The 26997-nt window shown below is 41.9% G+C and overlaps 1 protein-coding gene across 5 annotated transcripts in view; it reads right to left on the bottom strand.

Moving 5' to 3' along the window:
* The window catches only part of ITPK1 (inositol-tetrakisphosphate 1-kinase), a 141438-nt gene that overhangs the window by 50473 nt on the left and 63968 nt on the right, over positions 1-26997 (bottom strand). For all 5 annotated transcript variants that reach the window (XM_053979228.1, XM_053979229.1, XM_053979224.1 and 2 more), the window contains 2 exons: positions 22998-23123; positions 15129-15246 (listed from right to left, as the gene is read on the bottom strand). In XM_053979228.1, coding sequence (XP_053835203.1) covers positions 15129-15246; positions 22998-23123 — 244 coding nt within the window. The remainder of the gene's footprint in view (positions 1-15128; positions 15247-22997; positions 23124-26997) is intronic.

Raw genomic sequence — 26997 nt, 5'->3', positions numbered from 1 at the left:
CCATGTTTCTAAGAAGGTAGGGAGAAGGAGAAAACCTGGCTAATCTTTTCACTGGCTCACCCTGGGTTTCTGGAATGGGCTGGATGATAAAGCACTTTGAACAGGCGGACCAGGACTCGATAATCCTGGCCATGTTGTTTATGTTGTTGATAAGCCTGGATACTGAACTAACACAGAAAGTGCCATTTCCTTGCAGGAAGAAAAAAAAAAGAGAGGTTTGGTGTGCACAACCAGTCTGTCTCTCTCACTCTTTTTTCTGTTCAGGGGGAGAGAGACAGCTCCACAGGCACAAATGTACCACCTGTTGAAGCTTTCTCAGCTATTCCTTTTCTTCCCCCTCACCTCTGCAATAGCTTAGGTGGCTACTACTGCTGCATCCAGTGCATGAATCCAATCACAGGCAGACAAACCTTCACAAACCAACTGTGTGAAGTCCTCCACCCATACCTGCCTCCAGAGACCATATGCCTGTGTTTGGCACAGCTTCCATTACAGTTTCAGCTATTTGGTTACATAATTTTAAAAGCTTTTCTAACCAGTTAAATGATGGCAGTTTTACATGCTATACATCTTGAGCCTGTTTCTCAAAGAGATTTTCCTACTTCACAACAGTGACTTTGAAAATAATCACTCGAAAGGAGTAAGGCAAGAGGGAAAGGCAAAACATGGCATAATCTTCGACAGGCATGCACTTGCAAAGAGCTGCATGCACGGAGCAGTTACTGCCAAAGGGGCAATTACCATCTGGAACAGTAACCCTGCCCCAACACCTGCATGGATGTTATACAGACTATAAAGCTGTTCTGTTCGTCCCTCCTCCCACGCAGGAAATTGAGTAAGAGCATCCACATCAGAGCTGTCATTTACTGGAAGGAATGAAAAGCAACACACCTAATGAAGACAAGCCCACAGAATCTCTTAGATGGGACTCTCCTGTAAATCTAGACCCCCAATGGAGTGAGCAGCTTGTGTTTTACTTTTATATTCAACTAGTTTACAGCTATATTTAACATTATGTTCAAAACAATTGGATGGGCCAAACTGCCTGCAAGTGGTTGCACTTTTACCAAGGTATGAAGTAAGATGCTTTTCAGTGAAACATAAAGCAAAGCTTGTTTACTTTCACTTCAAATAAAGCGTCCAAAACAACAAGACACCTTTCTTCCTGGGACTTTTGGGTCAGTAAGCTGTAGAGTAAGAGTGGGAGAAAGGAAGGGGAGGAAAAGAGCTATTTTCTTCTCTTTTCCAAATTCTGAAATCTGAAAAATGCTAACTCTCTCCACTGCCTCTTTTAGGCTCATTACAAATTATAATTTCTTCAGTGAAAATAAAATTTATATTTTCAGATCTCTTCTAACATTATTTTCTTTTAAAATACTGAAAACCAAAAGCTATTACAATCAGTTCTAGTGTCTAGTACATTCACTTCCCCCGGTGCAGGACCTTGAGGGGAAGAATCACATTTAGAGAGCTGACTGTATTTCATTAACAGCTCATAAAACAGAAGGCATCCAAACATTGTTGGGCAGTATTGGAAGACACAACAGTCAGAGTGACTACAAAACCTGGCAAATGTAGAGCTCTACACTCCCCACAGCACTTCTGCTATCTAGGTGAACAGATTTTAAGATTTAGCAGTTTAACTGGCAGCCTAACAGCTGATTAGAAATTGATACTAACCACAATAATATGCCTGCATAAATTCTACCCCCAAAATAATACCAAACTCTGGGTTGCAAAGGCAGCAAAAATCAATCAAAACCCCCTAATCTGCAATCTGGTGCACCTGCATGGCAACCTACGATAGGACTATGAAATGCTGAGGAATTTATGGTAGAATTTATTTTCCTGTAGCAAAACAGTAGTGTGCAATTGAACTTACTTGGTGGAAATATCCCTCTTAAACTGCCCTTGGCTTCTTCTCAAAAATAGCAAGTTTTTAAAAAATACTACTGTCTTTAAAAGGAACTAAAAAACTGTCCCCAAGAGCAACAATGAAATCAGCAAATTACACAGTACAAGAAATCAGTTGGTGTGAGACACTTCTCTCCTTTTAGAAACCAACTTAATTGCCCAATACTGAGGTAACTGCAGTTTATCCCCTAGCAAATGCTTGTGAGGCTTCCCAAATCAGCAATTAGCATCTGTCCCATTGTGCTTCTCTGTCTAATATCTTATGCAAATTATACAATTTATAGCTTTAGATTTAATGTGTGGTTGCCAAAGACTGCCCAAGGCAAGAGGAGCCTGCTGATTCAGGAATGCATCGCTCAATTGCCTCACCCTTCTGAAGCAAGTGACAAACTCATTCCATAGATTTCTCCACTGAGGAGGAAATACTTGCTCTTGCTGCACCACATCTATATGAACAGGTGCAGCAGCCCACTGCTCCTCTCTTGGCATCCCTAAAAAGCAGAATGAAGCCAACTTCAGCCCAGAAGTCAAACAGCCAGAGTTAGAGGACTATGTCCAGGTAAAACATGCTGGTTTTTCCATGGGACCACAGCCTATCACATCCAGGTCTGGCTGCACTGACCCATGAAAATGTTGCCTCAGTGGAAGCCCAAGACTTCTCAGACTGCTTACCTCTTATGCCAGGACAGGTAAACATATGTGCTATGAGTCTTCCTCTGTGCTGGCCCTGCACAGGACAGATGTCTATTAACATTCAGCAGGACCTCATTAAGATCCCTGGCTCAAACTGTCAGTAATTGATGTTTTTCATTCTGAAGGACCATCAACATCAGGAAGTACTGGTCTGGGAAGGCTACTGGGTTACCTACCCCAGTCCCATTGCATTCAGAGAAGACAAAATGCACCTAACGCCAACACTGGCAGATGTTCATCTATCCAGTCTGTTCCCAAAGCCTCAAAGCCTCTAGTACAGGAGATTCATAACTACTCTGTTAGTTTGCCCCACCACTACAACAGCCTTGCTAGCAAAAATCTTACCCATACTTATTCCTTTTACCATTGTTTAAACAGCACATTCACAGGCTTCCCAAGTGTTGACTAATCCTCTAAAGGTTCCTCTGAGGGAGCAGGGAGGTTTGGCTGGCATTTTAGAGTTTAAGAGAATAATCAGGGCTGTTGTCAAAGCCCCGAATCTCAACAATTAATAAGATATTAGAGTATTAGGAAGAAATTCTTCACTGTGAGGGTGATGAGGCGCTGGAACAGGTTGCACAGAGAAGTGGTGGATGCCCTGTCCTTGGAAATGTTCAGGGTCAGATTGGCCAGGGCTTTGAGTAACCTGGTCTAGTGGAAGGTGCTCCTGCAGGCACCCCATGTTCTTACCCACCCCGTGGCAGAGGGGTTGGAACTAGATGATCTTTAAGGTCCCTGCCAACCCAAACCATTCTATGATTATAGATCCTTTAAATCTCAGAGACTATGCCTTGCCCACAATGCTGCATGTAGATTAACTGTATTACACTAGATCAGAACTTAGCACAGGGTGGGGCTCATACTCAGTGTCCCTGCTACTCACCTGCATGGGTGATTTGCCAACACACCAGTGCCTAAGTAAGGTGATGTGATAGAATAAACCCTCAGTTTTAAGTGAAGGAATTGCTTCAGTGAAGCTCAACTGTCCCACACAACCAAGATCTCAGCAGACCCTCAAAAAATACAGATCAGAAAAGATAAAGCTTTTCCTGAACGTTAACATCTTCCATTGCCTTCATAGTGTGTTTAGCGTCACTGGCCAAAAAAGGACCTCATTCAGAATATTCATTTGTCAGCAGATGGGTGGTGGGTACATGTCTGCAAGACTGACACTTTGCATCTCTGCAGGAAAGATTTCACTGCTGGCTGCTGGCTGGCAGTCAATCAGAGACAGAGCAAACACCCACATAGCATCCTCAAGCTGATTAAGAAAGACCTGGGATATGAACACTCCCTCGTGTAGGAAACCCAATGCCACATCTAAAGTTAACACCCTCAGTAACAGCTGAGTGCTCCCTTCCCTCCTTGGCCCAGCAGACACCACAGAAGCTGGCAGCTGCACTGCAGCAAGGAAAAAGCTGCACTTATTCTGATCATGGAATAGAATTGTTAGGGTGGGCAGGTGGGTGAGACTGTGAAACATTATCTGTTCAATCATTTTCATAATTACATATGAGATATGTTTTGCAACTGGTCAGTCTTCCTCATGATTTCACCAGGGAGCAAGAGAGGAAATGAAACAAAATGTTTTAAAAATTGAGAAGTTCCAGTATGTTAAGTAACGCCCCGTCCTAGACAATGCACCAGCATGATCTGGAGGGTGACCTCTTTATCTTCTGGTAGAATATAACCTGATAGAAAAACTTCTTCAGGAGTGTTCAGTACCGTTCCCTCCCTGTCATGTATTACACAAAGGCCTGTTCCACAATGCCTCAGTTCTGTCCTCTCATGAACAGACTCCTCTGTCTCGCTCTACAGGCTCTTAATACAGCAGAAGAGAGAGCTATCAAAGAAAAAATCATAATCACATAATCACATAATCCAGCCATATTTCTGAAAGAATAACAGTTTTAACACATCTGTCTCTATGTGAGTTCCCACTTAACATGCTGAGTGTTCATAATGATCTATATTAATTACCAAGACTTTATTCACAGGACAGTAAAAACACTAAAGCATTACTACTTGCATAAGGTTTAAAACTTATGGAGTAGAGAAAGTGCTTTAAATCCTCACTGCACTTTCAGGCATTCTTGCTTTCCCGGAGATGAGAAATGAACACTGGAATTACCAAACCAAATGAGAACACAATTAAGCTGACACCGTGTTATCTCCATCTTTTCAGCTTGGCAGTGCGTTTCAAATCAAAGCAAATGGAATATATATTGTCCCCCAACATATCCCAAATTATGGAGTTCACTGTTCATCATGGAGTTTCTTTTTAACATCCACCAGTCAGTACTATATACCACCAACCACAATGGTTTGTAAACCTCTCAAACCTAGTTGTGAATGTATCCTACCTCTTTCAGTCCAGCTATGATCTTAGTTGATATTTTATGGCAACCACAGAGTTATTCATTGAAACTCTAACTCTGACATGGTAGAGAAAGAGGGGAACATTTCTCCATTTATTCATGTTTTGTTTGCTCAGGTTTTGTTCCACCTTTGCTAGCCTGAGATTGATTTTACTCTTCACTTGTGGCTGTCTCTTGGCATTGACCATGTCCCTTTTTTCAAGGATTCCTTTCACTTCTAATGCATATTTTTAAATTCAGGAAAGCAGAACTTAAAACAGTCTTTGGGAAAAATAAAGTTTTTTATTTACACAACTCTATGTTCAGTGTCTTCAATGCTATTTTTGGCCGCCACAATCTTTTTGTTTGATTCTGTTGGCATGTTCTCCTTTGACTACTGAGGCTGAGGGGGCAGAAGTTTCCAGTGAGCTTCCCAGTGTAACGCTGAGGTCCTTCCTGAGTAGTGAGTCAATGCAGAAGTTAACAATGCATGTCCATATTATTTTTTTATAGGCCCAAGAGATTACTATTAAGTGGATCTATCATTATGCTGACTCTTCACTGTCTTTTGGTAAGCCTGTCTGATACTGCTGTCTCCCTTTGTCTGGAAAAAAACGAAACAATTTGGACTTATCTAAAAAATTTGGTATCCTGTGTTCATCCACCTTTTCCAGCATTAATAATAAAAGTCCTGAAATGCCACTTGTATGGGATGCTTGATTTGCCACATTGAAAGGAGTTTATTTCTCTTCTCCATGCCTTTGGTCTTTGCCAAGCACTTTCTGATGCTTCAGTTTACTTAAGACCTGCCCTCTAAGGAGCGACTTTTTTTTTTTTTTAAAGTTATTTCAGCGTGCTGACTTGTGTTCAGATATCCAATTTCTAGCTGACAGTTTCCAAAAACTCTAATCAGAAGGCCTGGAGGCAACTAGAGCAACATGGACAGTGCCATTTGAGGGGTACACAATTTCTATTATTCAGATTAGCAGTTAGCCTGATCTCAGTACCTGGTAAGGTAATGGAACAGTTTATACTGAGTGTCATCATGCAGCACTTACAGGATGGCCAGGGTATCAGACCCAGCCAGCAGGGGTTTAGGAGGGGTAGGTCGTGTATGACCAACCTGATCTCCTTTTATGACCAGGCGACCCGCCTGGTGGATGCAGGAAAGGCTGTGGATGTTGTCTGTTTGGACTCTAGCAAGGCCTTTGGCACTTTCCCACAGGACACTCCTGGAAAAGCTGGCAGCCCGTGGCTTGGACAGGAGCACTCTTTGCTGGGTTAGGAACTGGCTGGATGGCCAGGCCCAGAGAGTGCTGGTGAACAGTGCTGCATCCAGCTGGGGCCAGTCACCAGTGGTGTCCCTCAGGGCTCTGTGCTGGGGCCAGTTCTGTTCAATATTTTTATTGATGACATGGAGGAGGGTGTTGATTCATTCATTAGTAAATTTGCAGACAACACTAAGCTAGGATCGTGTGTCCATCTGTTGGAAGGTAGGATGGCTCTGCAGAGAGACCTGGAATGGTTGGATGGATGGGCAGAGTCCAGTAGGATGAAGTTTAATAAGGACAAGTGCCAAGTCCTGCATTTTGGCCACAATAACCCCCTGCAACATTACAAGCTGGGGACAGTATGGCTGGACAGTGCCCAGGCAAAAAGGGACCTGGGGGTGCTGGTCGACAGCCGGCTGAACATGAGCCAGCAATGTGCCCTGGTGGCCAAGAAGGCCAAGGGCATCCTTGTATCAGGGCCTGTATCAGGAATAGTGTGGCCAGCAGGAGCAGGGAGGTCATTCTCCCCCTGTACTCGGCACTGGTGAGGGCACACCCTGAGTGCTGTGTCCAGTTCTGGCCCCTCAGTTTAGGAAGGACATTGAGACACTTGAGTGTGTCCAGAGGAGGCAATGAGGCTGGAGAGGCGCTTGGAACACAAGCCCTGTGAGGAATAACTGAGGGAGCTGGGGTTGTTTAGCCTGGAGAAAAGGAGACTCAGGGGTGACCTTATCACTCTCTACAACTTCCTGAAGGGTGGTTATAGTCAGGTGGGGGTTGGTCTCTTTCTCCAGGCAGCAACTGACAGAACCAGAGGACACAGTCTTAAGCTGTGCCAAGGGAAATACAGGTTGGATATTAGGAAAAAGTTTTTTTACAGAAAGAGTGATAAAGTACTGGAATGATCTGCCCAGGGAGGTGGTGGAGTCACCACCCCTGGATGTGTTTAAAAAAGGATTGGATGTGGCACTTGGTGCCATGGTTTAGTTGAGGTGTTAGGGCATGGGCTGGACTCAGTGATCTTGAAGGTCTCTTCCTTCAGAATCACCTGGTGATTTTGTGTGATTCTGTGATTTTAACCCAATTTAACAAGCAGTGGTTCACTCTCAGTGTACAGAACTAAACAGATTGTATATTTCCCTACAAATGGCAGGAGTTCTGAAACATGCTCCACATCCACCTTGCCCACCAACAGGATATGAAGGGATGCAACAGATAGCTGTGACAGTACCACTTTTTCTTCTCAGCATAGCATCTTTTTGTTTTCATGGGGCAAAGCTGTCTCCTGCTGAATCAGTTTTGTTTCCTTTACACATAAAGGTGTAAGGAAAGGTGTTCAGGTTTGTTTCCTGAACCATAATTACTGACACTCCAGAGGTGCCAACTGTCTCCATATAGCTATATCAGCCCATGAATGCATTGGGATCTCTATTTCCACCCCATATGCAGCATTTATACATCAGAAAAAGAAAATATCAGCACTTTCCAAGCACTACTGTAAACAGGGTATCCCAAACAGAGAGAAAAGCAAGATGTTAATGGTACAGTGTATTGAATGACAATGACAAGTAAATGACCTTGTGTAGGAAGACTATCAAGCAACTGACCATAGAGGTTTAGTTCCACTCAGTCATAAACTATTCAAGAAATTCATACCATTGCAAGTCCCTCTCATCAACCTTTACACTTTCAGCCCCATGCAATCTAATTTCTGAAAGCCTTTTGGAAAATTCATGAGACAGACCCAATTACAGACATCAAGAACACAAATGCACTCAAGCTTTCATGATTTTCTCTACTGATACACTCAGCAGGAACAGTTGCACAAAGCCAGCAGATAAGTGAAATGGGAGCCAATTTTAGATTGGATGTTAGTGGCCCTAGTGGTAAAGGAAAGTATGCTCCCAGGCAGTGTTACCATCAGCTGATTCCACGCAACCTTGATAAAGCCTTAAGGCCCTGCTGGACTCTGCATGAGGAGAGATTCTAATCTAACCAGGTTTACCACATGTTGGCTAGATACTTATCTGAGAAAATGTAAGGGATGCTAATTTTCTTGTCCATACCAGAAAAAAACCCGCTTCTTCAGCAGCAAAAGTGACATAAACACATTACACCAGAAATGGAGTAATATTCTATCGGCCAAACCCTGGTTTCCAACTCAGATGAAAGATCCTATTTTTCAAGACTTACTTCTTGACCTTTGATCTTGTGACAGCATGAGTAGAAACACTGTGAAAAGCCACTTACTGCAAAAAGTATTCCCAGTTAAGTTTTACATCGATACTTTGAGCAATTTATCTTTCAATGCTCCTTCATTACTTTTTCTAGCACCCAGATACTTGGGAAATTTGGATGTCAGCCAAGGAAATTTCTGCTCAAGAGGATCAGAATAACTTGAAACACAACCATGCTGGAATTTAAAACATCTAGTTTATTCAGTGAAGACTTCATCATGACAAGAAGAATCCCGGCTCCTCTTTTTCTAATTCTAGAGAGACAATAATCCTCAAGAACTAATCCATGTTCTGTTCATAAAATCCAAACTGGAGATATCTTAGGAATGCCCTATAACCACATGAGTGCAGTCATGGCTTATTTTTTTACCCCATAAAATGCAGATTCAGTCGATGTTCAGATCCACCCAAGCCCTTAACACAAAATTCACAGAAGCTCTCACTTAAATAGACATAAACCTTTCCACTTTTTCAGCTTTATCAAGTAGAAAAATGCTTTGAAATTATTCATGTAGATGTAAAACAAAAGTTTCCAACACTGGTATGTAATAAATGGATAAAAGGTCCAGCCTTGTTTCTATTCAGATAAGCAAAAGAGAGTGAAAGTGGGGTGCAGATTCCTCATATCTGGTCAAAAAAGCACATGAGAGCCAAAGAGTGCACCCAAAAATAACATCTGAACTTTACGGGCAGGCTTATTTTGAAATCTCAGTGGCCATTAAGACTTCTAGGATCCAAGATGAAGATTGTTTGTTGGTTCAAGGAGCTCTGACTGGCACACTGGGAGACAAAACAATAAAAATGTTTTCTGTATTATTCTCTGGGCTTTGTGCCTGTTGGCCTGCAGAGTCACTTGAACAGCCCCAAGCTGATGGGTCTCAGGAGGCCAGCGGCAGCAGCTGGCTGACTGCCACTCCTGGCTGGGAGAGCAGGGACTGTGCCCATCATATCCACAGACGCCCCCAGCTCCCTCCTACCTATGCTGGGACAGAGATCATAGCTCAAAATAATGAAAACCTGAAGGGGGAGAAGAGAGGCAGGAAGGGAATGGAGAGCCTGTTCATATTTTTTGATAACAAAATTGCTAACTTTCAACAGTCTTATCCTGGAAAATCCTTTTGTAAACAGCTTTAACAATAGCAAGACATGGTAGAAGACAGAAGATTCCAGGTTCCTTTGGGGACTTCCCACTTTCTTTTCCTGTCACCCCTCTCAGGAGAGGATTAGTCCTTTAGAAGCAGCTGTCTAGTTTAAATTTCAAAGCCAGGGCTTGTTATCATAACACCAACATGCTGATGCCTCTTTGTTATCCTCCTCCTAGATGAATGAATGAGCTTTTATGAGAAAGATGGCAGGTGACACTTCCCTGGGGCAAATGTCCCAGTGTGCTTCCAGTTTCACAGAGCAGGACTGAGGCCTACCAAGTGCTGGCAGCTGGGTATAGAGACTGCCACATGCAACACTGCTGCGAGCTGAGACACTTTGGACAAACTGCTTACAGTCACAGAGAATATCAATTCCCATCCAACTCCTTCCTTCCACTCAGGTATATTAGTTTTCAGACAGAAATTAGAATCCAGTAAGTGAACATACACCACACATTTTGAGTGAGGTAATAAGACATCTATCTGCATGTGTTCTTGGTGGAAAGAGAGCATACAATCAACAAGGCAGGCTTCTGCACCCAAAAACTGGTGTGGTTATTTACAGTAGCTGACATCTGCCCTCTGACTAAAGATACCTTACTGATATGTCCCTACATAAAGAAGTGAGTGCCAGGTGGGTGATTAAGAGGCATTAAAGTGAAAAGAAAAATCTGGCTTCAATTTAATAGGAGCTTCAAATAAAAATTAGAGGTGTCTGAAGTTGACCTGTGTGACTATTCTTCTCTCCCCTCTGACCAAAACAGCTCTGAAAAGTAGGCCACAGTGAAAAGAGGCTACAGTTTCAAAAGGTGAATGCCTTAAGCTATGTATATACAGCTATTTTCATGCACTTTTAACTGGGTGGCCTGATTTTGAGAAGCTCTATGTATGCACTGCTCCAACAATGTACACGCTCCATAATGTCCAAAAACCCAGCCCTGACTATTTGCTTTGGTGTTGAATTGTAGATGCAGTTTTCTACTCAACAACAGGTCCACACTTTCTGTTAGAGCAATCCCTCCACAGCTTGCTTGGCACAGAGACTTGCTGAATGGGAGTAGCGTTTGTATACCTGGAGAAGAGTTTCTGCCCAAAACAATGTGGCAACTTGACATGCAGATGAGTGTCAGGATGCACAGGGGTGACACTCCATGTCCAAAATCATGCAGCAAGCAGAAAACCCCAAGCCCCAAAACAAATGCCTTACTCATTTCATCATACTGAGCTTGCCTCCTAGTAACAAAAGCTACATGAAGCTGTGAGAGGAGTATTTCTGAGACAAACAGAATCTGATAAAAAGAAATCCAGGGAATAGAGAAGGATGCTGTGATCTGTTCTGTAATATCCCCCAAAATGAGAAAGAAGCACACACAGCAGCAACTGCATCTTATATAATAGTAAACAATCAAACATAAATAATTTGATTACGTGTCAGGATGAAAATATCGAAGCTAAAAGGGTGTATACTGTTTAGAGTGTCCTGAGGAAATAGCTCCATGCTTCAAAGACAACTGCTAGGAAGAGAGAAATTAAGGAGTTGCAGCTCGGCTCATGCAGGAGTTCTTTTTTCTAGGAGAGCTTCACAAAGACTATTGTGTGTACAAATTTGAGACTTCTAGCTAAGTTTGAGAACAACAAAATTTTAAAACAATGGAAGAAAAAGCCAGGAGCGAGTGGTTAAAGAAATTAACTTCAGGGTCTGCAAGTTCAAACGTTATCAGAGAAACCAATAAGTCACTTGAGACAGAAGAGGAAGCTGAGCAGCAGATGGGAACACTAACTAGATAGCACACTGAGTGAGTAGCATGTTTACTTCACTTTCATTTCAGTTTCTTCAATATGGATTATTACTTGTAAGATATGTAGGGAATTTCAAAAGCTTTCAATCTTTAAATAAAAAATGTAATATGAAAAGCTTAGTGCCCAGTCACAGTGATCATCCATTACCATCTTAAGCATACTTTTACGTTTCAGATTTTGAATTTCAAACCTGAAGGATCACAACTTTTCAACATAGCATCAGAAAATTTAGTTGTTTTCATTGGGTTACAGCTTTTAAAAGGCTGACACAGTTCCAACTACACAATACCCTGTCAAAAATGAAATTTTTACTAAATAATGCTCCTAATCTTTCACCAAACATCACTGAAACTGATCAAGAGCACTTTTATGTAAGAAGCAATTCTTCAGAGATAAGTAAACAAAGCAATACAACTGCTGAGAGAACAACTGTGACACCAAAAAAATCTATTCAGTGATTCATTTCAACAAACAGCTATAGAGGACACTACCTGGAATGCAACCTTTATTTTTTCAAATCTTTTTAAAAAAAGATTCAGAAGCACAGGTTGCAGAATAACTAGCTCTTTTAGAGCTTGCATGCAAAATAACAGAGACCAGGAAAAAGAGGAAGCCACAGCTCCAGCCAGACTACTGATTCCAAAATAGAATCCATTAAAATCAATGTTAAAATATCTCTAAAAGCTTTTTTTTCTTTTTCCCCAGAAGAGAGTTCTACTTCCTTCCAAGGGAGGTATCACTGTCTATACTGAATAAAGCCACAATCCCTGCAAATCACCTCAGCACTGCTAGTAGCATGCTAGCACACCAGATTCAAGGTGCATTCTGGAGCAGGTTGCTCAGAGAGGTTATGCAGTCTCCATCTGTGCAGAAACACAAAAACCCAACTGGACATGGACCTGAGGAACCTGCCTTAGAGATTCTGCTTTGAGCAAGGAGTAGGACTGGATATTCTCAAGAGGCCTTTTCCAACTTCAGTGATTGGGCAAGTCTGTGAACCTTCTATTTCCACAAGGAGTGAGTGGTTACTGTGTCAGACTAGGACATGGAAAGCCCTGGTTCAACCCCATGCTTTCCCTCAGACCACTGGTACAGCTCCGGCCGAGTTACCGCCTCTCCTCCACCTCAGTTTCTTTAGCGGCCACAGACTGGTAGCAGAGACAAGGAGTGCCTCAGCCACAAAGAGCCTCAGCAACCGTTCTCAGGAGGCTGGATCAAAGTAGTTATCACTCAGACACTTGACTCCGTAAAAGAGCAAGATACAGGGCTTTCAGAAAGCCTAACAATGTCCATGCGCCCAGTCTAGACACTTCAAACAGGGATTTTCTTTTTCAGGAAGCAGGGAGAATTCTCTGTCAAAAGGACAGTGACTTGGACATCTGAAAAATAATTAGAGTTAAAATCAAACTGTTTATAGACCATGAGGCCCTACTGCTGCAGAATGCAGTCACCTCAACAGAGCACATGGTCACTCTCTCTTTAACCTAAATGGTGCAAATCTTTAGTTATACAGTTGTTGTAAGGTCTACAGGGTTAAAATAAAGTGTAAACTGAGGATCATAAATAAAGACTATACTTCATTTATAGTTACTTAAAAACATAATTGAAATAGAGGCAATAATCATTGAAATTCAAAACTGATCTGTAAATAAAAACTGAATTTTCTTTTGAAAGACTTTGAATAGCAGAAGGCTTCTCCTTACAGATAAACTCAGTCCTCCCGAGTTTACAACACTCCTTCAGAAGACACAATCCCTTGCACTGAACTTAACCCATCACATTAATTTTGTATCCTGTGATAAAAAAAGGCTCTCTAGTTACAGCTAAAGACTAGGATATTATTTTCTTTGTAGTTACTTCCATAATGAAATTCCAGAACAATAAAGATGTGGCTCCTAAGAGTTCATGCTATTCACAGATGTATTAGTTCTTGTTTGAGTTTTCTAAGTGCTTGTGGCCTTGGGATATGAGATGGTAGCTGCAACAGAGAAAACATAACTTAGCAGGTGAAAACAAGGAAGGGGAGAAAACCCACAGCACTGGCTAGAGTGGTGTAACTTTTCTCTTACTGCAGATCATCACATGCAGGAATACAGAGGCTGATCTACTTAGGCCAGAACAAGAAGTTAGACAATTATTCATCTCTCATGAGATTTCCCTTGCTAAATACAGAGTTGGTTCAAGGTCTTGGTCATGATATTTCTGATTATGAGACAGAAATAAGACTGGGGAGGAAAGTGCTGGGGGGAGGGGGACAGAGGTCAGGGGAAAAATGGTTACTAAACACTGCAGCAGCCAGTGACAATAGCTTACGCCATTCCTTACTTCACACCTCAACTTTATTAACAGCTTCTTTTTGAATTGTCAGTCTTACGTAAATACAAATTTTCTTTTTCTTTTTCCTCCTTAAGGACTTATTTCTTTTTCTCATCAGTTTGACCAAAGCAGGTTGTAATATGCAGAAGACAAACTACTTGCAAAAACTGGATGCTCTCCCAAACATATTGTTCTCATAGGGATAACAATAGTACTGATAGCAATTTAAGAAAAAAAAGAACAAAACCAAGCTTTACTGAATCTCTCTGCTGTTACAACAAAATCCCAATCACTCCCTCAGAGCACAGGTTTCCCTCAGCACCTTTCTCCCACCCGCAAACAGCAACAGCCACTCCAAAACAAAATCATTCTAAACTAATTGAGGATTTTCTCCCTAAGAGATTCCAAAAGACATGGGGGAATGCTGTGAATTATTAATCTTATTTCTACAGAGGAATGGTACCAGTGGGGCCAGGCAGGTTATATACAAATAGTATGTCCATAAACCCACAACTATAAAAATACAAATTGCTGAGCTTCTTACCTGCCCACCAAGACAGTGATAACATAATCTCAATGGTATTTCCAATAACATCCCATTAGAATATAGTTCAGAAATGCAATTTCCCCCCATTACAGTCATCTAACATATGAAAGAGTTACTTCAGAGCTATTCTAGATTTAAATTCAAAAGCCAATAAATGTTTAAAGAACATGACAGCAGCAGAAGAAGAAAGGGAATGAAAGAGTAACTTAAACCAACAGTTGCAATGGTTAAAATGAGAAGGTAATAGAACTATTCAGGTTGAAAAGGCATGACTCCTAACATGGAATACAACTCAAATGATACCAATTAAGGGCAATAGTTTATGTCAGGTAACAAGCCAGCACCAGACATGCATTTATGTTCCTCCTAGCAATTAGCTTGGGCAATAGGCTTCCTGTACTTCTCAAAGACCTTAGCTCTATTTACACTTTAATTTATTTTGATCCTTTCCAAAACAAATTTTTCTTCTTCTCTCTCAGTTTCAGGCCTCAGGATTCGTACTACAAGCTTCTGAGTTTGTACAGTCATTTCAATTTACCAGCACACAACAAGAAGACAATGTTTTTCAGAAGATTTCTGAGTGCTCACTGTGGTAAATATGCTCTCCATTAAATCCACATCGTATTTTTAATCAGATACAAACCTCCGTGTATATGGAAAAAGAAGAGCACAGGATTCCAGAGGGCAATCCTGTGACACAGGAATGCTTCAGTGTTTGTGCTCCCATGGAGAGACAATGCAAGGGGCACAGAACCACTACATCAAACTCCACATCCAGCCTCCAGAAGGAGGCTGCTTTCTTCTCTAGTCACAATAATAGCCTCCAGGGAGCACAGATATTGGCCTACCTTGCATGTATGCCTCTATTCGCCGAATTAGCTCATAAGACTTGGATCGATCCAGAAGTGTACGAATAGCCGGCAGAGGGTCTAGGATAATGGTTTCTGGATGAGCATCAATGTACTCCTGCAAAACAATAGATAGGAAAAAAAAAAAGGCATTAGGTTGGCTGAAGAGTGTAGAAAAATAATGAGAAGAGAAAATAATGGGGAAGAGAATATATAATGTTAAAAGTCCAGCTTCTCTTCAAGGGGAGCCAAATGGACTTTGGCAATGCAGAAAGTCCCCAGACAGTCCAAACACTGACACTTGAAACAAACACAAACATGACAGCTAACTGGTTTAGATGGCAAATTCCTCCTCTAGACTCTATCAGTAGCAAAACCTGTGCTGCAACCATATTAGCTCACAAGGCAGCCAGTGGCAAAGTGCCATAGTAAGAACTGAGAGCAGGACCGAGAAAAGCCATTAGGAGAAGAAAGATGGCCTTGCATTCTATTACTGCATGTGAACATCACAACTATCTGAACTAGGCTCAGAAATACATCTGCGTTCTTTTATGTTGTTTTTATTGCTGTCTTCTAGCTGGGCTGAAGACAGTGTTAAGGACTGAACGATAAGGGCTGAAATTTTTTTGGCAGAGCTGAAGAGATTGCTGCTTCACTGTATCTTCATTGCTTGCTACTTCTCTATGTTCATAGTCTCCTTTTCTGACTACAAGAACAAAGTGAAGTTAATGACCTCACAGATCTTCATCTTGGGAACTCAATTCCCTGTTCACTGAGGTCATGACTGCACTACCGTATCTTGGCCAGGAACATAGACACAGCTGCCAGGTACTGGCCTTGCAAACCCAACAAAACTTCTTTCTGTTTTTTAGAAGCTGAATTCCTTCATCATTGCCCCAACCTGGCTCTGTAAAGTCAGTGGGAAACATACATCCCTCTTACTCTACTCAAAATTTGACAAATATATCCAAAGTTAGCATCTCTGTTTCACCCAACTTCCCAAAGCCATCCTAATGTTTCCACTTACTTCCTTAAATCCATTTATGCAAAAGCTCCTACAATTAATAGACTTCCATGACATTCTACTTCATTTAAATTGATTTTTTTCAAAGAAGAAAACATACTACAAAAGATACTTCAGAGTATGATGAGATGGCTTCAGGAGATGCACTTTGCTGGAGAGAAAAGAATGGCATAATCTATTCTCAGAAAGTGATTTTGCTCCAGATACTACCTGGGGATGCAGACTTCTCCATCCCAGCACTGGGAAACTGTTGCTTCCTGGTGACTAATAGTCTGAACTGATGGCTGCTGAAAGGAGATTATTCATTTGAGGTTAAGAGGATCTAGCATTGGGGTCTAATGAACCGACTGCATCACCCACAAGACACAAGCAGCTCTCCTTCACAGCGCACGCGGCACCCCTCAGCGGCAATATTTGGTTCTGACATATTTAGTAATCCCTGCAGAACACAAAGAATGAATTCCCCAAAGATATGTTCAACCTTGCTGCCTCTTGGGAAAAGCAAGGGACAGCCTTTTGCACAGCTGGTCATCAAGACTGTCAGACCCAGCTGTTGTCTCACCCTTGCAGTACAGCCTGGATAAAAAGCCTCATCAGCTCAGTGGAGCAGAAGCTGGGTTCATTTCCAGCCACTAAACCCCAGAACATACAGTTTTCATGAGTCTTCTGCCCCTAGTACTTCCAGAGTCTAAAGCAGAGCAATCAGCTTTCAAATACAGATGAGATTTTATTCTTTTTAAAGCTAGAGTACCTTATTACCTAATCCCTCTTAAATATCCACACGTCTATGCATATGTACCCTTTTATGTAGCACCTAAAACACACCCTGTGGAGCTAGCATGATCCAGTGATTAGGGCATTAGCTTGAACTTGCTGATAGTGAAATTGTATTGAGTATCTCAACATCTTCAGAGTGTAGCAAGACAGCTTTTAGTCCATCTGTGCCTCCATTTAAAAGGCAGTGAGTTCCCACACTGTGTGTCTTTCCCAGCACACTGAGAGGATGAGCTCCTTACAGACAGCCCATACCCTGATGGGGCAGGAGGCAAGCACAGCACCCAGACTGAACATGTCACAGCTCTGAAAGGTGCCCTCAGCAGAGCTCCAACAGCAAGCACTTCTGATGTGTGTACGAGTTCTTCCTTTTACGCTGTGTGGCCACCCACCCATCTGCCTTGACCAGTCTCTGGTTCCACCTCGACTTCAAGCTCCTGGATTTCCATCCTGGCCCAGCCCCTACTCTGCATATACTGATCCTTCGCCTCACACACACATTTCTCCTGCCTATGGACTCCATTGCCTTTACTGCCCTCCAAGGATGGAATGATTCTTCCGTCTCTTAGCTCCTTGTGTACCTTCCTGAATCTTCCTGATGCTCACACTTCAGCCTTGAGAACTATCCTTGCTTCCCTGGGACTCATGTGTTCTACTTGTTAATTTGGCTCATGTTACTCTAACTATTTCCAGAGGGAGCCTGGCTTTTTTGTGCTTTCTGTAAGTGAACCTCACAGTGCTTTATTTCTAAAGGTAATAGGCCTAAACCGTATTTTAAAACCATCCAAGCACCAAGCTTGCCACACCATAATGAAGCTTAACAGGAATAAGACACAATCTCGAGGCCATTCTACACCAGTCAACATGTCAAGAGAAACGAGCATCTAAGCTGACTTTCCAGTGACTTAGTTCTCATCCTGTTGCCTTAAGGAGCCTCCAAAAAGCTCTGTAAGGCAAACTTGAAATAACTGATGAAGATGAGAGAGGTGGGAACTGTTTTCCAAAAGCCATTTAGAGTCTGGAGAACTTTAACAAGCTACTCTAATGTCAAGAAGAACTGCCCTGAACACAAGAAAGCAGCCCCTTCAAATACACAACAAAGGCTTTTGAGCTTTGAGCAGAACAGCTTTCTTTAAAAAACAAGGAAATTTCTCAGCTTGAAATCTATGTCAGGTACTATTCTCCAACTCTTCATTTCCAGGCCTAGGAACTCGGACAGCTAGAAAGCACAGGAATGGCAAAACTCAGAGCAGTGAAGATCTGTGTCATCTAAGGAAAGACTCAAACTTCAAGTGCCTCCTAGAACTCATCTAGGGACAGACCAGACATCTCTCCTTTTAATTGAATCCAGAAACAGCCTCTTTTCAAAGAGACTCTCAACGCATAACAAGGTCAGTGTATTTGTATGTATCCTTTCTGTTTGAACACAGCTAGAGACTAACTGCTGAAGTTGTGTAGGGGCTTCCAGCTTCCCCTTGGGCCTTTAGGCTGCCAGCACCTTCCCACACCTCTCACCAGTACATCACCAACACACGCAAAAGAAAGTTTCAATACCCATGCACAGGAAACTACTTTAAATAAGTAATTAAAAGATCTGAACCTTATACCAATTGTCTACAACAGGAAATTACAACAAGAAAAGTCAATTTTGTTCGTTTCACAGGAACAATTATGGTAGCTGATGTGAAACCTTTCATAAACTTTGATTCTTTATTAGAAACTGCTGCACACTCAGGCATCATGTACTACAAACATACTCAGTTTTCAAAGCCATATACTTTGTCTAGAAGGCAGGAACTGGAGTAGTTTGGTTTTCTTTCTTACCAAGAAGGCAGAACTGTAGCACCACTAAGTGACCTATGAAGATCACTTAAGAGACTGGAGAACTCTTGATGTAGCCCAAGTAACAGCACTCTTCCCACAACACAGAGTGGCTCCACTACCAGAAATACAGATCTGCATAAATATGTAGGGTTTCTGCCTAATTATTTTGAAAGCAGATGAGCTACTACAGACATGAACTTGAAAATGAAGCAGTTGAAGAAGGAAAAGAGAAACACTGAAGCCAAGAGAGTACAGCAGTACTCTCTTCGGTACAGTACCACCTTTCAACTTTAAACTTTCAAGTCTTTTCTCATCCTTCCTGCAAAACAACTCTGCTCTCTACTTTGGTGGATTTACTGAAGACTGATATCCAACAGCAGATTCCAACCACCCAGGCAACAATGTGGAAGATATTTAGGCTTTCCAACAATAGATTGAAAGGGCTCTGTCCTTGGGCTGCAGTTCAGCTTGACCCAGACAACATCTATATTTTCCTCTTTCTAATCTCTGACATAATAAAAGCAAACAAGAACAAACAAGGAATTTTAGCAGATCCTCCCCTTTGTTTGTATTCCAGGCCTGGTGTTAAGTCATGTTTTGTACTAGCCCCATTACTGGCAGAAAGCCAGCAATGAAACTTGAAATCAGAAAGAGACCAAAAATTTCATGTTCCCTATTAAATACCACTGGATATAACCCAGCAATTTAAACAAATACTTTCCTTGAGAAGCCTGTATATAGATGAAAATAGAGCTGCTTGTTATTTTACCCAAAAAGGTAGTTAATGATTTATTTTTTATATTTTAACAGAGAGCTGATACAGTATCTACTGCAAATAATAGGTCATTAGATGATAAGAGAATCACTCATTCATTGACTTGCTTTTATTACTAAGTAATAAAACTTATACAGTGTTTTGTTTAATATTAAACAAAGTTCTATAAAAATATTCCAAAAGAAAACAAGTAAGCAAAAGAAACAATGCTATTTGGATTTGTGTTTTCCCACATACAGAAACATGACAATGACTGCTTGTAAAAACATGTCAACATTTTCCAAGGGAGAAAGAGATGTAAACACAAGCTTGTCTAAAGTGTTTGCATCAGATTTAGATTTAAAAGTTCCTTTTTGTTGTCTTAGGCTATGATGGTGTCTTTTCATGGACACCTCCTTCCAAAAGGAAAGGTGAAGGCGTATTGGGTCTTCAATAAACATTCACCTCAAAACTGTTTGTCTCTAAATCTGAAAGAGATCTCTGCAGTGGTTAGGAGGAATGAGGGGTGTGGCAAGGGGAAGGGGGAACTCATCTTCTCTGTTACATTTCTATTCTCTGTGTATCTCAAAGAAACTTTCTGAGTATTCAGCTGCCCTGTGTTGCCTTCAGAAGTCCTTTGCTCCTTCATCTTACAAATCCTATCCACAGGAAGCTATCCTAACCCCTAGCACTTGAATGACAAATTTTTAGTTAATTTTGCTGCTTATGAGGCTCTTCCAATAATTTAAGACATCGTTATTTTTCAAATGTATAAAACACAGGTACTGGCCTGTGAATTCAGGTGTAAATAGACCATTTCAATTTTGTATCAACCTGTCCCTCCAATTAGAAAAGAATTACTAAGACATAATAGTTTCTTTTGGATTTTTGCTTGCCTCTTCGCAGCTGAGAAGTCCCCTACCTCCTTCCCTTCCAAAATACCTCCCTCATTTTCCTTTCTCTTAGTCCCAAACCCTTCTAAGAAAGCTTCTCAATCAGGATTAGAAGAGTCCATCCTGGACAACTCCAGAGTGGGAGAGTCAAGAGTTGAAGGGCAGGAGGGGAGGAAACATTTTAAATTTTCGTCAACCTGATAGCAAAAGACTAGGCATAAAAACTGTGTCTGATTTGTCATTTTAAGTAGGCTAATGCAAAGAGAACCTGCTCAGAAAAAGCTTTGAAAGACAAATTAATAACCCTATTGATTTTCCATCACTTGAGCCATCCTTTTGAATGCAATATGAAGCTGCAATGAATGAAGCTACTCAAGCCCCTGTACGGTTATGACAGGGAGCTGCTCAGAGAGCATTTTGCTCTAATGAAAGCATAACAAAGATTCCTCAAAGTCTTACATAGCCAAAACACACTCAGTTTTCAAAGCCATATACTTTGTCTAGAAGGCAGGAACTGGGGTAGTTGGTTTTTTTCCTTACCAAGAAGGCAGAACTGTAGCACCAGCAAGTGAAAGGCATCGTGGGGACTCTGCCTCTTCACCTGATTTCCCTCCATGTACCTCTGGTCAAGAAGGAACCACCGAGGACTATAATCAATTTCACAGTTAACTAAATACCCGTGTTCAACCAGCCCAGCCCTGTGTTACAGTGGGCAGGGAGGGAGACTGACCATCATCTCTACAAATAATCATCATCCCCCAAAATAAGGATTTAAGTGTCCTAAAAAGCAAGTAATAGTACTTCTCCACTTTTCATCTCATGCACCACACTAGGTGCTGCATGCAGTCTTTGTTTTGGCTTTGGATGAGATCACCAGGCACTCATCACTGATTTTCAGTGCAGTGGAGAACAGTTGCACCCACCAATATCCTCCTGAGAAACTTCAGTCCATACCATATCCAACTAGCACAAAGACTTCAGAAAGCTCAGCCCTAATGGTCTTCTGGAGCAAAAAATGCCACTGTCAACAGGCAACTCCTCCATATCATTTTCATTCTCCTGTAATTTTTTTTCCAAGGCAATTGAAAACAGTCAGAATGCCAACAGGCTTCCTGTTCTATTAACACTCTCTGCCAGACCCTACAAGGGCTCATCACAGATTCCAGAGAGCAGGGACATGGAGTCATGTAAACATGAAGCCAGTTTCCTCTTTAGCTTTTTGCAGATTAGATGGTCAAGGCCTCAATGACATAGATCTGAAAAAAATTCTTCTTAAAAATGTCATAAATGTAGTCTGGCAGATAATTCCTCCCCCTGTGGTCAAGGATCCCTTGCTCTCTGCTTCCTGGAAGACTGCTTTATGGAGCCAACAGTAAGACTGCTGCCAGGTATCATCTTGCTGTCACATTTATATTCAATAGCAGGAAAAAAAGCATAATGAATTTTGCACTGTTTGGTCTGGTTAAGATCATCAGAACTTTTTCAGTCAACTTAATCAACAATAAGGGAACCACACTAATTTCACTTGTGTGTAGGTGCCAGAAATACCACAGTGCTTATATAACACCTCACTTATACAAACAGCTTTCTTGCATGGGGACATTTTTCATTTTCTAGGTTGCCCATTGGTTTTTAAGAAACCAAAACAACAAGCCTATACCACACACTTTATACTAAAGTTTTCTTACTATTTATTTTTCTTATGGAATATACTTCTCTTAATTTCTAATGATTTTCAAGATCATTAGAATGGAGACAGGCAGCAATTTGCAGATAGTTTCTGCCCTGGAGATGAAGCTACATGAGAGTATATGCTAAAAACACATTTTGGCATGTAATTCAACATAGAAAGGCCTGTGCTCTGCACCACTGGGTACTGGTTATGTTTTACTCCTGTGGGAGCTTCCTGCATACCAGTGATGTGGAACAACTCAGTCTCCTGCAGAAGCAAAAGGTTAAGGCCTTACTTTATTGGAGAAAGGATATAATTCAGATGTCTCCTCACAGGGAGCCTATCCTCTATCTCATCCTCTATCTTCCAAAAAAAAAAGTTTGTAAGGCACTGGGAGAGAATCTTTTAAGACACTTCTTGGGGCAACCAGTTCTCTGTACCACTACATCCTGCATATTTCTGACCTTCAAAGTAAACTTGAAGGGAAAAAAGTAATATAACAGGATTTTCAGCACTAGAGGACAGAGTCATTCCCAGTAATCTTGATGTTGCAGAAATTAGCATTCCAGGAACTGGGAAGACTAGACAGAACTGGGCCAAACTAATTCAGTAGCTTCTGTCCTGGAGGGAATCACGTAAAGTGATCTGCAAACACCCGTTCCTCTTTGTGAGCAGCACTAATACTCTTGAAATGACATAAGAACATTTGGTGGGAAACCAGTTCTAACTAACCATACTGATACAAAACAAAACCTGCCCAAGGTGCAAGTCCATTTTAAGCTGACAAAACCACTTTTGCTGGCTATCAGCAGCAAGTCAGCAGTGTGCCAGCTCTTTTCATCAAATCCCTACAAACTGCACAGCAATCAGACTGATTTTGCTGCACCAAAATCATCCTCCTGCTTGAAATGCAGAAAGAACTACTTACCTGGAACCTGTGAACCAACTCTAGTGACTGGCTGTCATTCTGGTCTGCTTCAAGGATTACATCTGTCAGTTTATGTATGATCACATCCAAAGGGCCCTGATCTTCAATGGGTTTGGTGAGGTCAAGCTGAAGAAACCAGAGAGAAACATTTTATTAATATATGGGGGATCCAAGCTCTTGTCCCTGCCACCATCCAGGGTGCTGCTGCCACACAGATGACATTTACTTTACACAGTGCCTTTGTTTTGTATGTTATCCAAATCCCTGAGAATTTGCACATCACTGAATGTTAGAAAGCTTTACTCAGATGCTTATTTCTCAGTAGTGTAGCTCTAATTCCATGAAAAACAGCAAAGTCACCAGCAAGTACCCTCCATCTGCCTGTGCTTCTCCACCCTAAACCAACATATGGCTCTTCAGCTCAGTTTCCTGGTATGTTCACACAGCTTCCTGGTACATTCACATACATGCAAAAGGAATGAGCTAACAAGGACTAATGCCACTAATAAAAGGAAGGTCTGCTGTGCCCTTTGCCCACTGGATTGCACAAAACAGCACTCAGGACAGGAATAAAGGTAACACAAAAGCCAGTGACTCAGGATCTGTGGAAATTCATCTGCTACTGAGACAGCTATTTTGCTGGTAAGGAGGGGTGCAGCTTCCAAGAGCAGACTTTGGCAGTTAGCTGGGTAGGAGACAAAGATTTGGGGTGGGATGTGCAGAAAGCCTGCTCCAGACAGCACAGGAAGGCATGAAAACAGTGGCAATGTGTTAGAGGGCTTAGTCCCAGTACCAAAACAGGGTTCAAGAGCAGAGGAACCACTTGTACTGGAAAAGGATTGAGGAATTCTCTCTCGATGAAATATCAATGCAAAGAAGCTTACTGGACCTGTATGAGATGCATGCAAGGATCCTAAGAGAGCTGGCCAGTATTATTTGAGGACTTGGATTTATCAGGATATAAATCAAAACTATGGAGATTCTAACTAAATCAGGCAAAAAAAAAAAAAAAAAAAAAAAAAAATCTACCACAAGGGCAGTCTGGTTACAGCAGTCCCCACAGAGGTGGTAGGATCTCCATTCATCAAGATTTTCAATACCTGACTGGGCAAAGCCCTAAGCAACTTAATCTAAATTTAATGCCAAGTGTGCTTTGATGAAGATGATGTACTGCAGACCCCTAAGATGCTCACGGAACTTGATGATCCCATGAAGCTACTTACCAGATTTAATCTTAGTCCAGTGTAAGTGCCAGAGCTGGCTCGTGTTCTAGCCAACACACCAGGCTGCTCACAGCACAAAAGCTGTGAGATTCAATTCACCCAGTTGTGAGACCTACTGCATCAATGACAACTTAACCTTGCAAATGCCAAACCAGGAACATCTTTGAGAGGAAAGATGGATGTGTGCTCACTAAAGTTAGTATCTGAATTTACCTGCATGATCCTTTCAATTGCTACTTTCTTTTTTATTCAACTCTGGTGAAGAAGGGTGTGAGAGGCACAGGAGGGAAAGGAGTACTGCTGTTCATGCTGTTTTCTGTCTCATTAGCTTGAGTTTTGTTCTACTAAAATTTTCCACCCTACAGAAATGGCCCTGCTTTGAATTAAGGAGTGAGTGCCTTAAAGAAGGTAAAGATATAAGAAAGGATTAAACCAATAAAACTAAACCAGAACAAATCTATCAGCCTTATATTAATTTGCTAGTTGCTAATCCATCCAATCCACAGAGCTGAATTACTTTTCTTGTGTAGGCACTCTTATCTGGGCCAGGCTTCCCTGAGCAGAATAACTGAAGGTACCTATGGCACAAAAGCAAATTGAAAGCCTGCCAATTCCTCCCTCAGAGACCACCCTTGCTGGCCCATTACTATATGCTTCTACTAACAGTTATGGGTTGGGGCCCTTTGAATCCTTATGCACATTCCAATACAACTGGAAAACACTGTGTGTGTCTCTTCTGAGGAGACAGAGGCACTGCTCACAGGTGGGCAGCCACTCCCTACAAGCCAAGAGGACAGACTTGGTGTGGCTGGCTGGCTAAGCTGTGGCCAGGCGAGGCAGTCCACAGGTCTGGCTGTCCTGACATATTTTCACTCTCACAAGTAGTGCAGCACAGAGGCTGGGGGACAGCCTAAGTATCTGCAAAACGAAGGCAAAATGAAGTGAACTGCACCTTGGCTAAAGAACACAGAAAGAGATAATTAACTTCTTCAACCAAGTTCCAGAAAAATCAGTTAATATCCTTAAAAGAAATCTCATGACTATACTGCTACTTCTGATTTTTTTCCATCTGCCTATCACATCTGGAAGGAAACAGCAAAACAAAGGGTCCATTTAACTAGGTCAGAAAGTTCACGGTTGCCAAGGTACAAAATTCTGAATTAATCCATTTTCAGGACTTGCAGTTTGAAAAGCAGTAAGAAGCAAGTAAGCACTTGAGATTGGTTACCCCTCTACATTCTTCCTGAACTTTCAGCTCAATCTGCACAGCAACATTCAGAAAACAAGAAAACAGTTCTCCCTTTCAGCCTTGACCCAGGAATAGAAGTAAGCCTTCAAGGCAAATCCAGGCATTTCCAGCACAGTGTTTTCCACAAGCATAAGACATCTGGGCAAGATAACTTCTTCACAACAGTTGTGCCAGCTAAACACAACAGGTTTATTTTGAGAACAAAACCAAATGCACGTACTTTGCACACTGGAAAGCATTGAAAATGCTCCCCCCTAACACTGTTTTGCTTCCCCCTCACCAGTAAAGCAATGTGAGAAATGACAGCATGATAAAGCAGCTTCTCTGGAAGGAAGTTTAGTGACCACTTCTGTTGCCTCAAAAAGGACAGCAGGTACATTTCAGCCACAAAAACCTTCCAAATTTGATCCAGTATTTTGTGGATTGGAGGATCAAACCATTTGCAAGAATAAGTTCTCTGTGTTTAGAGTCATGCTGTAGAAAGCAAATATTCCTGGGCTGTGTGGAATTTGGAAGAGATCCACCTTCCTTTTATGCACTAAGAAAAAAAAGTAAGAGTAGAGGAAGAAAAAGATTTGAGAAGGTAAAAAGAAGCCTTTTCAAAGTGGAGTATCAGACCCAAAAAGAAGTCAGTGAAAGTAAAGTGCAAAATTTCTGATGGCCCTCTGCTGAGACAAACACTGATTCACTGTTTGTCATCAGCTGGAATTTGAGCCCTCCTACTTCCCTTCCCTTTCAGCATCTCCCTCTCCAAATGATCTCTGCATTTGACATGGTCTCCCAAAGGTTTGTTATTGCAAAGAACCTACACCATAGCAACAGAAGTGAGAGAAAAGATTTATCAGCACCAGCTTGAAAAACCAGAGATATATCTATGGTGCCTTTTCTTCTCTGAGGTAGGCTTTAGCCTGCAGCCTACTCTGTTTGCCCTTCTTTATGTTAAAAAGCCAATCTCAACTAAGTATTGGTTTCATGGCACGGCGACTTATTACCAAAACCCATCAAAACTCAGGTGCATGACATGGAAAAGAGTATCAACACTGTACACAATAAATATACAAGGCATATATTTGACGTGGAGGGGTGCACTGTCTCTGGGTAAAAACTGCCTGAATGGCCAGGCCCAGAGGGTGGTGGTGAATGGAGTTAAATCCAGTGGGCAACTGGTCACACCTGGTGTTCACCAGGGCTCAGTAGTGGTGCCAGTGCTGTTCAGTGTCATTATCAATGATCTGGACAAGGGCATTGAATGAATCCTCAGTGAGTTTGCAATTCAAACCAAGCTGGAGGGCAGGAAGGCTCTGCAGGGGGATCTGGACAGTCTGGATCCATGGGCCAAGACCAACTGTATGAGGTCAACAAAGGTCAGGTGTCAGGTGCTGCACTTGGGTCACTCACAACAACCCCACACAACATGACAGGCTGGGACAGAGCGGCTGAAAAGCTGCCTGGTGGAAAAGGACCTGGTGGTGCCATCTGACAGCAGCTGAACATGAGCCAGCCATGCCCAGGTGGCCAAGAAGGCCAA

Source organism: Vidua macroura, chromosome 6 (genome assembly GCF_024509145.1).
Source record: "Vidua macroura isolate BioBank_ID:100142 chromosome 6, ASM2450914v1, whole genome shotgun sequence".
NCBI classification, from domain to species: Eukaryota; Metazoa; Chordata; class Aves; order Passeriformes; family Viduidae; genus Vidua; species Vidua macroura.
Note: the sequence above shows the minus strand (reverse complement) of the source record. Positions and strands in the feature narration are given on the sequence as shown.